The 17886-nt window shown below is 37.1% G+C and overlaps 1 protein-coding gene across 1 annotated transcript; it reads left to right on the top strand.

Moving 5' to 3' along the window:
- Positions 1-10311: 10311 nt before the first annotated feature.
- LOC124327686 lies at positions 10312-12540 on the top strand. The gene is made up of 9 exons (XM_046786685.1): positions 10312-10397; positions 10458-10650; positions 10801-11007; positions 11073-11285; positions 11343-11507; positions 11574-11750; positions 11817-12049; positions 12114-12273; positions 12360-12540. The coding sequence occupies exons 2-9, from the start codon at positions 10638-10640 to the stop codon at positions 12509-12511; spliced, it is 1320 nt and encodes a 439-aa protein (XP_046642641.1). The 5' UTR covers positions 10312-10397; positions 10458-10637; the 3' UTR covers positions 12512-12540.
- Positions 12541-17886: the final 5346 nt, after the last annotated feature.

The raw sequence follows: 17886 nt of genomic DNA, 5'->3' as shown, positions 1-17886 counted from the left end.
CTTTTCAGGAACTCTAGCTCCGCCATCAAAGGCATTGCCTCATCCAATAAGCCAACAAAATGCTTTATCGCAAAAATAAGGAACCTGTTGAGCTGACATCAACCTGCCTCCATCGCCTTCGATTTGGCCATACCCATGTAAACTCATTCTCCCACAGAATCGACATCAAAGGATGCTGGGAGAAACACAACGTTCATTCGAGAAGGATTGGTCCGTTCACTTAGGATCTTGGGCTGAAGATAATCGCCGAGAGCAGACGGAGTAGCTGACATCCAAATTCCAAAGAATTAGAGTTGCAGTAGAAGAAGGCATTCTACTGCAGACAATGTGACGCTCAAGGATTTAACAATGAAGGCCTTTTCGCAGATAGTTCCTGTCTTCGAGTGGGATAAACTACGCAGTCACTTGGAATCATCTTGTGGATTTCCCACCTCTACGAAGTTTCGGTGGACTGATGTACCTGTGAAGTTCAAACAATGGGAATCAACTGATCGTACCATTCTTTTTGATAAAGAAATGCCTCTAAACGAGTTCATTAATCTATTATAGTAGAAAAAGTTGATAAATTGACCACGCATCACTTCATTAAAAAAAAAAACAATCCAAATTCATAAAAGAGTTGAAGTAGAATCTTCCAGAAAATGTGTGTCTTCTCCAAGGAGATTTTTCTTAGAACTACTCCAATATTGCACAAAATTCAACGCAAGGATCTTTCTTCAATCCACCACCACAATCAACAAGTTCCTAGCATACATAACTGTTAACGGTAAATATGTGCAACATCCTATTTGTTTTACATCTGACTGTTCTGCAACACAGTTTCTGTTAATTTCTTTTTAAATGTTATGCTTACTTATCTTAAGGAATTGCACCCAAACTGAAAGAAAGTTATTCATTTTACTGACGGAGCTGACAGCCAATACCAAAACTTCAAAAAGTTTATCAATCTACTGCATCACAAACAAGATTTTAACTTAGATGGAGAATGGCATTTTTTCGCGACTAACCATGGTAAAGGTCCATTTGACGGAATTGGAGGCACCTTAAAAAGATTAACACGTAGAGCAAGTTTGCAAATTGCGGCTACCATTCAAACACCGCAGGCTTTATTTCAGTGGTGTGAAAGTAACGTCAAAAACATTAAGTGTTTCTTCGTATCAGCGACTGAAATAACTGTCAATAAAAAACAATTATGGTTAGGTTTTCAAATTTCAAAGCCATACCAGGCACACAATCCTATCATTCTTTCGTACCATATGACGAATTTGAAATTGAAGCAGAAACCTATTCTTCTAGTGAACAGTCAAAGAAATTTGTCATGAAGTGGAGAACAAACCAACAATCACGCGGTTTAGAATTTTTGCAATTGAAAAATGACTGCGTTATAGCTTGTCTATACGAAGAAGATGGGAAATGGTATTTTGCCCAAATTTTTGAACGTGACGAGGAACGCGTAGAGCATTTATCAAGCATTATCAAGTTCAGTGCATCCGTCTGGAAACAAACAACAAACGATGAACAAATTTCTTCTCGGATTGATACTTTTTTTTCAAACAAAGGGATAAAAAAATAATACATAACGGAATTTTTTTATAACACTTAAAGATGGGTAATAATTCAATTAATTTCGTAAGCTGTTGGGAGCCGATTGAATGTGTGTATTCGTTTTTCATTGTTACTGATCTGACAAACACCTGGTAAAGTTGATTAATATAACTTGCCATTATAATGCAATTATTACTTCTAGCATCTAATAATGATTCTAAACATAAGAAATATCAGATAAATTAGTGATAATAAGTTCAAAGGAACATGCCAAAGTTTCCACTCATTTCATCTAGGCACAAATTAAACAAAAAATTAGATGACAGTTGTGGTTTAACTGTAGGAAAAATATCAAAGAAATTTATAAAAAAGTTGAAAATACTAAAGTAGCACTAATTTGATGTTTCTCCTATTAATTAATGTAGTTCTGACATTATAGAGATTGAGTATACACGGGACTTCCGGATAGACAAGATATAAAAAGAAAAAAGAAAACACAAAAATTCAACAAATGAAACACGTATTTGGGGCAGCAGCACGCTCTTGCAGCAGTAAGGTAAGTGACCAGCTTGTGAAGGAACAACAAATCGTCGGCTTGATCACAAAAACAATAATAAAAAATATGTGTAATTGGGAAAACATTGAAAAGAGGAAAAGAGATGAAGATTACTCTGCCGAGAAGCGCCCCGCCTACGGTGTTGCGAGTCAATCACGACGGAGGTATTAAAAAAAAATCTCAATCGTCATTTCGCGGAATCTCTTTGTGCTTTCCCTGGCAAAGGTGATCGCTTGAGATATACTACATACTTCCGCTCCGTTTGTCGCCATTACTTTCGCCACTGCCAATCGCAACAAGAGCAGTCCACAGTTGACTGACCACCTGTAGAGAAACAGAACGTTGTGGACAGCAATATGGGGTTTAATCCGAGCCAGACAGTGAAGGAACAATTTGTGGTGGCCGTAGCGATGGGCCAACTTCCAGATGTTGACCAGTGATATGAAACCAGCTTCCGTGCAGTAAGTGTCGGGAACGACAACGATGAACGAAAAGCATATCATGTCCACAAAGGCACAAACAAGTCGTACGGGACGTCAATAATTTCCTAGACGTTTCCCTAAAGTTGAAAGTCGGCGGAGTCTTCAAAGTTAATCGCGGGCGGAAAGCAGGGACCGCCAGCACACAAAAAAAGCCGCGTGTGCCTTGTAGGTCTCGCCAACACACCACACCATACACATATAGAAGCATAAACACAACGATCCATACATATTTTCGTAATAATGCATATAAATATATCATATGACTTTATTATATCATATGAAAGTGGCTATTTTACGGCTGTTGTCTAATTGGCTCTCGCGATGTCGATGCGAGAAGCCGCACATAAAAATTCAGTGGACGATCTCCATGGGTCAGTGGTTGTCGTATATATTTTATTTGTTTGTTAAAATGGAACTTCTCGTACAAAACTTTCGCATAACGGTTACAATTTCGTACCCAAATCACACAAAAAGAAAGGAGATAAGTTATGACACATTGTTGAAGAATACATTGAAAAACACAAAGACAAAAAGCCCCGAGGAAATGCTGTTGCAATTCGACAAATACAGTAAGTGGCTTCTTCTTTTTGCTGCTGGTATTGAGTTACATGTACATCTCTCTCGTGATAGTGCACTCCTCTTGATCCGTACAAAGGTTTAGTTCTCGCCGTCCGTACAAATTGAAATGACAGACGTCATCAGGGCTATTGGTCAAGTAGTATTTGATGGACTCGCAGGAAAACAGACTGTGTCAGATCAAAGCGCATTGTTCAACTTTGTTGGATGATGAAAATTGTTGGATGATAAAAAAAAGCAGTTTTCTGAAGGAATCACAAATTTGGGCGGATGTTTTCAGTAACCAGTTGTTACCTTCAACGACAGCCTTTTTTCGTAGTCAGGCCAATAACGGCAAATTTTTTCCATCAATTTTGTCTTAATTGGAAAATGAAATGGAATGAAGTAACAGACCAATTGCTAATTTTTTTTTTCATATTTCAGTGACGGGAAAACCTCCAAAATAAAATGCGTTGCCAAACAAACAAAGTGGATTTTAGATTACCATAAATGGTATTGTTGAAGAATTGAAATTTTTCAAGGAACCAGATGGTGTTTATTGTCAAGACCCTGGGCACTTTGCGTCAACCGACATTCTCAAGCTTATGAACAAGGATTGCATAATATGTTCGCACAACGGACCGCCCGTAAAGTTCAGACAACTTAAATGGAGGTTACCAAAGTTGTCGAAATTAACAACAACGTGTCAGATTTTTTTGTTGTGCTTGTTTCGAGAAGCAGCTCATATAAGCCAATTCCGGAAAAAGTATTTGAAAATTTCAGAAAAACCCTCGCTGAAAACGAAAAGTAATTAATAATTACAATTTTGTTATTACAACAACACTAACTTCATTTAACTTCTAATTATAGGCAGATTTTACATTTTCTAAAAACGAAAACAAATTTGGATTGCCAAATCCATGTTATTGCGAAAATTGGTCACTGTGGTTCAATCTTAGCAAATTTGGCTGAATGCAACAGACATGTTCTAGACGGGAAAAAGAACAAATACATCTTATCGGACAACATGGCAAACCTTTTTCATTTCTATAACTCTTACCTCTCTTCAATGTTTGGCTAACTTTCCAACTCACCGGGGGAATTGACTGGAAAACTATCAAATCATGAATTTATTTTTATTTCCTTAACATACTTTTCAATCAAAATTTAATTTAATAACTACTTTCAATTTCTTTCATTTAGGTTCGTAATCTTTACGCCCTTAAAGAGGTGGAATCGAGCCATGTAGAGTCATCAAACAGAAAGTAAACAAGGGTGTAAAAAAAAGTTCGTTATGTTCTCCGGGGACAAATTGCTTATAGTGTTAGAATGATGAATTGCACAAATACAACTGACTGATTTAATGGTCCAGTTTTTCCGCTCGCCACAATTTTTAAAGAGAAGTATATTGAGTGCCAAATTAATTGAAAAAGCAAACAAAGTTTCAGGAAAACAAATCACAATGTAAGGATTGCTCGGTTCCCAATATATGGCATGAGTTTTTGAATGAGTGAGAATGTGAGGAGTCTTATTTGGATGAAAAAAACACTAAAAAGTCAAACACAATTCAAATGGACGAAGAGAAAATTTTGGGAAGATGGGATTACGCAAAGTTTTTCTTGGCGATTGGGATGACAAACGAATGGCTTGCAAGCAAACCAAATTTTTAAAATCTCGAACGAAAAAACAAGAGGAAGTGCTAACATTGCTGAGACTTTACCATCCGAATATCGTTTAACTGTTGCACGTCGAGAATGACTCATAATATAGGCCAAAAAAGTCAATAGGAATACATTGCCAAAAAATGTATTCAAGTCTTAAAAATATCGTTTGTCCATGAAAATGAAAATAAATTTATGTCGTTTCAGGTGAACATTGTTAAACACAAGGCGTTATTGTTATACGTTTAACGTACGTTATTTAATTAATAATTAAATTACGTTTATTTAATATCTCAAATTCAAAAACAATTCGTTTGTTTATAGTAAACATAATTGGAATGTAATTGCAATATTTGCCGTTTTTTAAATTTCAATACTTTTCCAAAAATTCCAAGAATTCCAGAATGGTGGGAACCCTAAAGAAAATGGGAAAAGAATGAAAAGAGAAGATTAATAGTAAAATAAAATGGGAAAAGAATAAGAAAAAAGGGAAAAAGTATAAGAGAACGGAAAAAGTTTTAGAGAAGGAACAAGTAAAGGAGAAGGAAAAAAGTATCAGAGAAGGAAATGATAGATGAAAGGCGAACGGTATAAAAAAAGTAAAAATCTTAAAATTTATAAGTGGCCAATTATTGACTATTAACAATCAAACCAATGTCTTGTAAAAATATTAATCAATGAAATTAACACAACCAATTGTTATTGTTTCAAGAAAAAAATAAAATAAACCAACCAGTAACATCAAAATAGGAAAAAATGAAGGATGAATATGAATTTATTCAAGAACGTCGTCTTAGCATGGTGGAATGGATTTAATCTTCTCGTTCTTTGATGGCTTCCGTCGAGCAGTCTGATCTGGTAACAGCGGTTTACCTCACAGCCAACCCATTGTGGATTGACCGTAGTTTTAGGCAACCTCTGGGACTGATCATTGTACCAGCGATAGAAAAATCTGCCAAACTACGAAACTCTGTTGAGACTACTTACATGAAATCTACTGTACCGTAAATCTACTCCTGGTGCTAAATTGTAATAAGAAGAAATAACCCGAAATTGCCAACTAAACAACAATAATAGAAGCAATAGAAACGTCCCTCATGTTGCAAAAAAAATGCAAAATAATTCTCCCTGTTTGAAGCATGGCAAAGTAAATGGAAATCACGACCGGTTCTCTCGGGATATTTTTTTCCTCACCTTGTCAAAAAAACAAATGCATTCATCACGAAATCAAACAAGTTCTTGCAGGTCACTGTCGTTTAATTCAGCATCTACAAGAAATTGGAAAAAACCCTCCGCGACCTGTGAATGCGAAATAGAAGAAGAATCAGTTTACCACACTATCTTTTTAACAGCATTCGTTTTATTGACAACAGAACAGAAATCAAAAAATAAAATCACAAAAAAAATGACAAAGAATTTTCTTCGCAGCTAGAAGAAATCCCAAAGCTGAGGAACCTTTTGGAGCGAAACGAAAAATTACATACTAAACGAGTAGCGATTAAAAATCCAGGGATCTAACCCATAGGATCCTCCCCCTCCCCCCAAAAAAATGTATATCTCCCATACCATGACTTTAATTATTAGTTTCTCCTCTAAAATTTAATAAATCTTCATGTATTTATCCAGTGTCTCCCGTACCGTCCACAGAAAACATATATCATTACACCCATTTCTTCATAAAGTGATTATCATCCACAGCTCGCTCCTATACAAGGTCCCTGCTTGTGCAGTCTGCTATGGTTAGTATTATTATTTTATCAAAAGTTGTTAGTTATATATGTAAACTGTAAAGCTACGTTATTATTGTATTAAAAAACATGTCAGTCAGATATAAAGCTATGAATTTATTTATAGTACGCCTCAAATAAAAACAAATTCCATATTTGCCTGGTGTAGCTCAATCTCAGAATTCTTACTCAATGGACTTTATGAACGCAAAGACTCCCAAGTAGAACAAGTAACAGGTGGTAAATGCAAGATACAGAAACAACTTACAGATTGGTTAACCTCTATTGAAATATATCTTTATATATAGTCTTTATTGTTGTTCTGAAATTATATAATTGGCGTGGTGGTGGTTATATTATTATAATTGATGATATAATTGACGTGGTATTGGTTAGCTCCGTGACATCTGGGTGACACTGACAGACGAGGCCAGACGTTAGGCATTAAAGCATTATCAGCCACCTCACGAGCTTAGCGTTGGGCGGATGCATCCCTCTCTCTCACCTCGCATCGGTACATTTCCACGACTCGTCCACGTTGTCGGGTAACTTGGCTCTCTGGACGTGATATCGATAGGAGCCTCCTGGAGAGGCATGACCACTTCAGCCACTGCATAACCATAATCATCTTTATCTTCTTCGTGAACATGTTCATTGAAATGCACCAATTGAAATCCCAGATAGGAATTGGTGTCCCGGGGTAGTTCCAAAGCCGTACCAATGGCACGACTGCGACGGGTTCATCCAAAAGATGTCTAAACCCGAGCCCTTGAAAAAATAATACTTTCCTTTTTACTCCTGTATATCATTGGTGCCCCGTTGATGTCCCTAGCCCGTCCCATTTCTTTTCTTTTGGCTCTCGGTCAAGACTTAGAAAATTTTTTGATCACATGTCTTTGTTTTAACGCGGCGAAATTTTCTTATTCCCTTTTATGACGGTGTTAACGTTCTGCTCACTAGATGGCCAGTTCAATAAATTTTCTATGGAATTTTTTTTAAATAATATATTTTGATTTTCTTTATTTAATGAAAATAATCCTTCAAGCTTTAGATTTCTTATTGTTTATTCATAAATAATGGAACAAACTCTTTTTACTGGAGTGTTCAGTCAGTTTGGCAACGTTCACACTCACTCGGACTTGAAGAACGTCGTCTGTGTTCTGCCTCGTGTGAGAAAACTGGAAAAGACTATCTCTGTGTGTTGCTTCAGTTAATGGATTGTTTTCCTCAACAAGGTATTATTATTACTAAATATCCAAAGCTCTGTTTGTTGATTTAGCTTACAACATTATATTAGAAACAAATTGTGTCTGTATACATGAGTCGCGTGAGTAAAGCAATAACTTAGACTCCAATCTTCAGCGCTAGATGGCGGACGGATGTTTTTAAATTGTGGATGGATGTTTTGACGTTTTACAACTTCAATTTACGCCATAATACGGTATATTACGAAGTAATACGGCCATACGTTTTATTTTGTTCCAATTAATTTTTATTTCTATTTATGAACGGTTTTCGGTAGGGACTTGTAAGATTCAGTGTTGACAATAATGGCTGCCAGTGTTTCTTCAAGACAAAAACGCAGACGCATTCAGCAAATATTGGTTAACGGAAGTGCGTGTTACCAGGAAGATGCCGAGCAATGTTCCTCTGCTAACCAAAGTGTGACTGGTGCCAGTGAATCAAACAGTGATCAAAGTGATATATTACATAACAACTCATTACAAGATTATTGCATTGCAGAAGTTGTCGACAGTGACATGAATCATAGTGATACAGAACCTGACAGTGACAGCGATGATGAAATTTATGTAGACTGTGAAGAAGAAACTGAAACGTGTTGTGAAGTGGAGGAAGATGACACATTTTTCGACTGTGAGGAACACAATATTAACACATGTGAGTTTCGTGAAAGTCTTGCCTCTTGGGCTGTTCAGTGCCAGATTCCGCAATCGCATGTAGACAAATTACTTGTGCTCCTGAAATCATTCTCAGACTTTGACACATCCAACCTTCCTAAAAGTTGTCGAACACTTCTGAAAACTATTCGTCGCACTGCAACAAAAGTAGTTGGCCCAGGACACTACTATCACTGTGGTGTTGAAAAAGGAATCTTGTCAACTTTTCAAAGAATGCAAGTGAAACGCATTCCTTCCAAACGTATCAAATTGCTGATAAATGTTGACGGTGTGCCCATAGCTAAAAGTTCCGGTAGCCAATTTTGGCCGATTCTGGGTAGACTTAGTGGCTTTCCACATTCCAAACCTTTCTTGATAGGTATCTATCATGGGCCTTCCAAGCCATCTGATGCAAATGTTTTCCTTTCTGATTTCATAACAGAAATGTTAGATTTGCTTGAAAAAGGCATATTGTATAACGGTGAGGTCTTGACACTCGTTATATTTGGATTTGTTTGCGATGCGCCGGCAAGGGCTTTCATTGCTTACACAAAAACACACAGCGGTTATTTCAGTTGCTCAAAGTGTACAGAGGAAGGGGATTTTGAAGGTAGAATCGTATTTTTGAACGAGAAAGCCCCATTGCGTACCGATGCAACTTTCCGAAGTCAACGACAAGACGAGCATCACACAGGTCGGTCAATTTTAGAGCAGTTGCCAATTGATATGGTGGCCACCTTTCCCCTAGATTACATGCACCTTTGCTGTTTGGGGGTCATGCGTAAATTGTTGTGGCAATGGATAAAAGGTCCTCTTTCGTGTAGATTAAGCCAAACTCAGAAAAACACAATCTCGAGCTTTTTAATTTTTTTGGCAAGTTACATTCCTTCAGAATTCAGTCGTAAATCGCGGTCGTTAGCGGAATTAGCAAGGTGGAAAGCCACCGAACTAAGAGAATTTTTATTGTATACTGGTCCGATTGTATTGAAAAATGTGCTACCAAAACGCCTTTACGAACATTTCCTTCTTTTTCATGTTGCGGTCAAACTTTTGGTAGCACAACATTTCTGCAAAGAGTTTAACGACTACGCCAAACAGTTGCTTGTGCTGTTCGTGACGGAGGCAAAAGAAATTTACGGCAAAGAATTTCTCAGCTACAACGTTCATAATTTAATTCACTTGGCAGACGATGTACGTCACTTTGGCAATCTTGATTCTTTCAGCGCTTTTGCTTTCGAAAATTATCTGCAGGACATTAAACATCTTTTGCGAAAACATAATCAACCCTTAGCCCAAGTTATCCGAAGACTTGATGAGATCCAGTTAAATCTAGTACCACGGATAAATTGTGCTGTCTCACCTTTCGTATTGAAAAAGAAACACACTCAAGGGCCGATGATAAATGGCTGTCGTGGCGTTCAGTTCAAGTTTCTCCAATGTCACTCATGGACTTTTCGTACAGATAACGACGCAGATTGTTGCGCAATTCTTCAGGACCAAACGATTGTAAAAATTGCCAATTTATTGAAGAGTGAAGAAGGAATTTTCTTGGTCGGGCATAGTTTTCTTCACAAAACTAGCCACTACTCTTCCCCCTTACCATCTTCCAGACTCGGAATAGTTTGTGCAAGACGACTTTCTCAATTACAACGTTGGCCTATAAAGTCCTTGAAATGCAAAGCAATGCTGCTGCCAACAGCAGTTCATAGTCTTTATGACTTCGCTGTTTTTCCATTACATATGCAAAGCAACGCATAGCTTCAATCTTGCAAGTCGATGTAACTGAAGATTCCATTATTAACATCTTTCGGCTCTTGAAAGGTTATTTACGGATGTTTACAGTTAATTGGCTTGCAAAAAGAGTATCTAATTTTTTTTTTCAGGATTTCCAAATTTTTTTCCATTAAAAGAAATGCAGCGATTATTTTTTTATTTCCTCTACGATGTTTCCCATTCTCGATTCTTCTTCAAGGGTATTTAAAAGTCAGTACATAACGTAATCCTAATATTTATATTTTTTCGGTTAATTCCAGGTGGTCTTTTAAGAAATCTGACAACTCCATTTTGTAGCGTCTGTCTTCTGCTCTGTCGTCTCACCAAGCGTCGTGTCTCGTGTGTCTTGTCTCGTGTGTCTCGTCTCGTGTGTCTCGTCTCGTGTGTCTCGTCTCGTGTGTCCTGGAATTTATTTGCTTTCAATAAAGGGATATTAACATATGCCAGAACGGGGTAAATATTACAACAAAACGTATATAACTTTTAAAAATTTACGATCTTCTTGTTCATGTGAGTTAGTAAAACACTAAAACGTATGCGGTTTCCTTTCAAGATGTAGCTACAAATTAGCCTTTTCAATCATCTAATTGCATTCTTTCGCAGGTGAAATGTTTCTTATAGTGGAGTATATCATAGGTGAACATGAGACCGAAGTAGAAGTTGTCCCCAGTTCATGGTACTCATCAGGTCAGTGTTGGTGGCCTCCAGGTGCATTTGCTCGTTCAACATTGGAAAAAAAAGTAGCGAAGTCAGTGGATTGTGATAAAGCTACATGGGACTGTTATGATGCTCGCCTCATTGCTACTTTCAGTAAGTATTTCATGTACTTTTCTACCGAGGTTAATTTTTAAAGTAATACTGATTTCTTTCTGCAGAAACGTATGCAGAAGCCAAGGCTAAGTTGCCTCTTGCTATTGCCGGAGAATCAGTTGCTCCCAGCTCGACTGACGTTGATGGACATAAAAAAGGAAAAGGAAAGCGAGAAAAACAGAAAACAAGAAGGTATCTAAGTGAAGATACGAGTGAATCTAGCGACGACGGAAATAGAAAGAACAAGGAGAACTCGTCAAGAAAGAAGAAGAAACGTAGTAAGCACTTTAATTTATTTTTCTCGAAGTTACTTTTTACAGAATTGATGTTTCTAGGTCCAGCAAGACCTTCCCAGAATGCTTCGGTATCAGCAAATTTATCAGACACACATATGACATTGCCACCTGTTCCGAACGGTCTCAACATCAACACGTTTTTTTCTTCTCAATCTTCAAATGAAGTTAGCCACACCAGGCCAAGAATTGAATCTACTGAGAACGGTAAGTACGAGTACAAAAATAAGTGGAAAATTTTGAGTATAACATTTATCTTTTCTATCCATTTAGAAAGATCCAATTCCTTTGACGACAGGAATGGTGTTACGGATGAGATTATGTCCTCTCCTGTTATACCACGACAGCAGCTAGCCGTAGCTAGAAAATCAACTCCATCACCATCAGCTACCATAGCTAGGAAATCAACTCCATCACCATCAGCTCCCACCCACCCGGAAGTGGATGCAAGTAAGATTTTCATGTAGTGTTGATTCCAGGGAATCTATTTTTTTACATGCATTTTCTTTATCTCAGGAAAAATAGGTGTTATCTTGCAACGGGTGGAGGCGTTAGCTAGAGGCATTGAAGTTGTGAAGGCTAATCAGCGGGAGGTGCTAGACCTACTGACGTTGCTGTTGAAAAACAGTGCTCCACCCCAACCGGATTTACCTTCCATTACGGAATTGTTTCAGCTGCCTATGAAGACTATACAGGATGCGAGGAACTTGACAAAGCTACTGAAAGTTCAACATAATGCATCTAAAATGGTAAATTTCAAACATTCCTCTTATAATAATGATCTAAATTTTATATTCATCTTGGTTATTGCAGAAGACGTTCGTCATTGGGATAGGAGGGACTACGAATTCCATGGTTGGAAGGGTCATGAAGTCAATCATGACCTACCGGTGTGGCAGTTGTTTCTGTTATCTAGGCCTGAATGAAGATAAAGTGGCTTTCAAGTCAACCACTATTTGCGAGATTGTAATTGGTGAGTGCTTAGTATTTAGAATACATTTTTATTTTAACATTTCTTCCGTCAATTTTTTAACGTTTTTCATACTTTTACCATTTCAGATGGAGTTCGTGAAGCACACAATTCTTTGACAAGAGATGCAGTTGAAGCGAAGATAAAGAACTGGCTACGTCACTGCCCAAGATATGCGTCGAAACAAACTGACGATGGAAGCCAGAGTGGAGAAGACGAGGAACAAGAAGAAACCTCCTAAACTAAAGACTAATTTTTCATTGTCTCTGCGAAGTAATTTGACTATTTTATGTTTCTGTTGTATATGAAGAATTAAAATAAATTTGAGTTTGTTTCCAAAATATTACTGAGTCTCTTGATTTTATAATAAATTGAGCGTGGTTCATTCCTATTCAGCCATGTATGCATCCGCGATGAAATTTAAAAAGAACGAGGATATTATTCGTATAAAAGACGTTTAAAATGCATCTCAATGGTTCCATTTACATCTAAATCCCGTCCAAATCCCGTCCAAGGTCCATCCAATGGGACCGGATAGGAACCGCTATCGGATCTCGTCGAAGCGGACATTGGCCATACGTAAAAGACGTCCAAGGCATGTAAACTTGGGAATCTGCTATGTTCCAAGTACATCTCAGACGTCTCAAAGTGACGTGTTTGGGACGTCTTTGGGACTGCACTGTGCTATCTGGGAATATTCTGGCTCCCTGAGCAGCTTCTATATCAATCTCATCTTTTTTACTTATGGTAGTAGGCTGAGATTCTGTAAAGATGAAAATGAGTACATAATCTTTACATTTATCACAACTTTCGAACCCAGCTTCACAGTCATCATTCCCACAATACCAAGTTCCAAGATTACAGTCCAGTATTTTTTAAGGAATCCTTGAAAAGTTGCAAAGTGACCTATCAGTTTCGACTAATTACCTCTAACGATAGCCAAAATCCGAGCACACGAACACAATAGGGGGCAACGCGAGAAACATACAAATACAATTACACAGTAAAGTGACCGAATTTGAAGAAAAAATTCTTTTTTTGTTCATAAATACGTAAGCAACGATTTATGACGGACGGTGCAAGCTTATGGACAAATGAATCTCATAAATTCATCTGATTGGGCTCACACTGCAGCCAGACTATGGGAAATAAAAGAACAGATTCACCCAAAATTCTACTGGTGATATCTCTCGAAACCTATCCTTTAATCACAAGAGAATAATTTTTCTACTTCAATGATTTTTTCAATGATTCGAACTTCGAAGTGAATCTTAGTATCAGGTTAAGACTTACTTCGAATCATTGATCCTTTTTGGATCCATTGTAATCTCGATGTCTTATCCTACTTTCCTACCTGTAGCGGTTTTCCAATGAATTTCAAAAATATTTCACGAGTACATTTTTTAAGCATTATAGGAACAAAATACTCGTGATCATCACCTTTACGATACTCCACCTTCAATTACATCAAAATTTCATATATACAGTGGGTACTTAAAGTATTGGTGAACATGACCCAAATAGAACACTGCTACGTGTCTACTACATAGTTACAAGGTCAAATGAATCTGATCCTATCCGGCGGCCAGGCCATAACACATGCCTGTTTAGGCCTACCACGACTGAATTCAGAAGATAACCTTTATCGACCTTTCTACTCACTAGCTGGAATGAAACCCAATGAGAGGTATACGAGGAACTGGCCGTGAGCCCTAGTTCCTCGTAGCACTAGCTTAAATGAAACCCAATGAGGGGTGTACTGTACGAAGAACCGGCCGTGAGCCCTAGTTCCTCGTGACAGAATGATATATCTGACGTATTTTAAACAGCCTGCTAATTGTACCTTACCAGCCTATTTGTAATTTTCGTATTGTAGACACAGAAGGGCAAAAAACAAAAATTGAGCCAACATTGCACAGCTCTCTCTTACTGATTTAAAGAGTCCAAGCAACTTTCTGACCAGTAGGCTGGCTATCTGACAAAAAGAAAAACATTCACTTTAGGAAGTTGGAAATAATGTTCAGCAGAAAAGGATACACAATTGTCTGCACTTTACGTGCACTATTATGTCTACGTAATACGAAATATTTCTTATGATTAAAGTGGTAAATATGACTTGTACGGAAAGTGGTAAATATGACTTGTAAGGAAAAGTGTGAAATTCAAAGTGGAAAATCACCAGTTATCAAATAGAAATTATTTTCTAATATTCATATATGTTTTATTAACCAAGTGGCCCTGGATTGTCTCATCAATGGGTATTCGAAGAGATAGGAGTAAAAAGGAAGAGAAAACTTTAGAAATTAATAAAATTTTAAATATTCCTAAAGGTACTCTGCATTTGTACTTAAATATTGAAAAATAAGAATGAAACTAATTGGGAGAGCACCTGGCAACATTATTTGCGTTTCGAAGTATATTCCAACAAAATACCCAACCACTAATGTAATGTTGCTTGATGAAAGGTGTTATGCAAACATAGAGACGATAGGAATGAGTTTTTCGTTTCCCTTCCTCTTCTTCCTTTCTTCCCATCCAAATGACAGAGATTAAACTATGAAAGTGGTAATAATCTAGTGTAAGTGATTTGACGTCTGTTTGTATCCATGTTCGTGACTTTCTTGCACCATTATCTGATTTATGAGAATTTACTTGATGTAATTGATCGTTATATGATACTTATATCTCATCATAAATGAGGGATTCGCCTAAATACTGTTTCGTCATTAATAATTTTAGCTGTTACATTGCTCTTTTATGGGCCTGTGTGTATGAAAAGAAAAATTTTGATTCTCCGCTTGATTTGAAACACAAAAAAGCGGATATTTCCTAGCAAGACAGGTTTTCTGATATCGAAAAACGATTATCACAGGCTAGTAGATCTTAGAGAGTTTTCCATCGATCCCAGGTTGGCATCCGAAATGTAAATACACCATAAGAGGAAAACTATCTTTTCAGACAACCGCTATACGTATACCCGAAAAATAAACGCTTGGCAATCAAGTAATAATTTAATTTACTAGATAATTGAAGAATACTATTAGTTATTTTACATTACAATGGTCCCTGGTCAGTTCGCGTCGAGGCCCATTTAAAGTTGATCATCATTGCTTTCACGTGCACTTATCCAGTACTAAGGCCCCCGTAGATACTCTTTTTACTGCAAACCCTCACCGTCATAGTTCACGACTTCATCGCCACACATATAATTTGATTTTTCCTTAAATTTTAATGTCCACATTGAAATTACTTATACTTTTTTTAAGGGGAAAAAAATTGAAGATATTTTGGAAGATCCCACCAGGTCATTTAACTGTGACGAGTCATTCATTCGTCTGTCTCCTGGCAAACAAAAATTCCTGACAGCAATGGGAAGTAAGGATGTTTATCTAATTCAAAAATTTTCTGATAAATCTGGAGTTACTGTTCTGGCCACAACGTCCGCTTCTGGTTGGATATTACCTCTATTCGTAATATATCCTTATGAACGGCTTCAGAATTGGATGGCCAAAGATAAGTTGCCTCCTGGTTTTGAGGTAAGGATGGATGACAGTGGAAGCATTTTGTTTTTGGTTGCTTCACCAATTATTCCACAACTGAAGACAAAAAACACAAAATTCCCTTTCGTTTTATATATGGATGGACACCGTAGCCATATTAACATAAAAATCACTGATATCTGTTCGGAAAACAATATCGAGTTGATTTGTTTCCCTCCAAATACCACACACATTTTGCAGCCTTGTGACGTCGCTCTCTTCAATCCATTGAAAGGCTTGTGACATACTAGGGTGGATGAGTGGGCAAGCCAGAAACCCGAGAACACAGTCACTGTAAAAAATGTGGCCCACCTACTGAATGATGTTTGGCAAAAATTGCCTCTGACTCAAACTCACTGACTCAAATTGTCTCTTATGGTCAAAATGGTTTTAGAGCTTGTGGATTGTACCCTGGGAACCCTGAGGCTGTGAGGTGACTTAATTTTCTTAATTTATTATTCTAAAATTATTCTTAAAATTATTCTTAATTTATCAGTTAACAAATCAGTTTTTTTAAAAAGAACATTATCTTTAGAATTACTTAGTGTATCGCAAATGTTGAAAAAGACAGTTACCTAATTGACCAAAATAATAATGTCCCTGCTCAAAGTGGTGAGTTTTCTGAAATTCCTGGGCGTTCAGCTTCACCAACATTGAAAAGAACAGAAAATATAGGATGGAACCCATTATACGTAAGATAATTAAACTTATTTTTGAATTTATGTCGTTAAATCTATTTTTGAATTGGTAGATTGGGCATTTAATCGTAGCAGAATTTGAAAGATCAATTTCTGCAGATGAAGTTGACGAATTCGTCTCGATTTTGGATAAAGAGGAACAGTTGAAGGACACCACAAGATTAGAGGGACTTAGTGATGTTCACAAAATTCAGTATGGCTTACGGAAAAGTCTTATCCAAAGATATTTTGGAACCATAAATGGTAAGCCAATAGAAATTAATTCAAATATGGGGAAATTTTTATTTTTACAATAAATTTATAGCAATTCGCAGCGAATCTCCTGTGGCAACCACCCCGAAATTGATTTCGGACCTGTGCCTAGTCTTCCCAGCAAACATAGCAGAAAAAGAGAGTTGTCTTCTCCTATTTTGGCAGGCGAGAGAGCCAAAAGAATTCTAGTAGAACAAAAAAAGAGTAAACAGGAGAAAAACGCAAAGAAACTGTCCCAGTAATAGTTTAGTGACGACTACAACCAAGACTTAGACGAGGGCTACCAACAATATATGGCAATGTAATAATATTGTAACATAATTTTTAAACATAAAGTGAATTTAAGCTTCATAGGAATGAAAAGGCCCCATTAAAAGCTTCGTCAAGTAAACGGTCTTTGAAGATTGTTTCTATTAAACTTGAGGATCCCTTAACTGGTGCATCACAAACCCCGTCAGTAAAAACGTAACAAATTTGATTTAATCCATTGGTTTCAATCTTTAATTGACTATGAAACGATTTGCGTTACTTTTACGTAAAAACATCTGCTCTAAAATAGTTCGAAGGCAAAAGTAAAGCACCTGAAGGAAATCATTGAAGGTACCAGAAAATCCTCTAGACTTCTAGCCAAGTCCAAAATTAAGGATATGCCGTCATCGATACCGCTGGTCACCATTACAGACAATGATGAAGATGAGTCATCAGTGTCACAGGTGCGCACACAAGAACGCCAATTTTTGGGTCACTGGTGCAAGGAGGCAAGTTTACATTCAGAGCGTAAAGAATGTAGGGTTTTTAGAATTCTTCTTTCACGAAAAATGCTTGCCGAGTAAAATCATTATAGAAAAATACGGTTTAGGATCTTTCTGCTGCCCGACTTGCGCTGAGGAGTTCAGAGAGTAACTCACATAGATTAACAATATATCTATTCACGTTTTTTAAACTTATTTTTGTACATTTAAAGGGGAGAAGGACAAATAAATTTTGCTGCAGCTTCGAAATGATTTCTTTCTGATCGTTAAACACATAAGTTACGTTTCCCATGAAAAATGAATCTCCTTGTTTTCAAATAAATACTTAGAAGATTATGGTTCCACCCACTAACCCTACCCACTAAAATAGTTCAA

Source organism: Daphnia pulicaria, chromosome 2 (assembly GCF_021234035.1).
Source record: "Daphnia pulicaria isolate SC F1-1A chromosome 2, SC_F0-13Bv2, whole genome shotgun sequence".
Taxonomy (NCBI): Eukaryota; Metazoa; Arthropoda; class Branchiopoda; order Diplostraca; family Daphniidae; genus Daphnia; species Daphnia pulicaria.
Note: the sequence above shows the minus strand (reverse complement) of the source record. Positions and strands in the feature narration are given on the sequence as shown.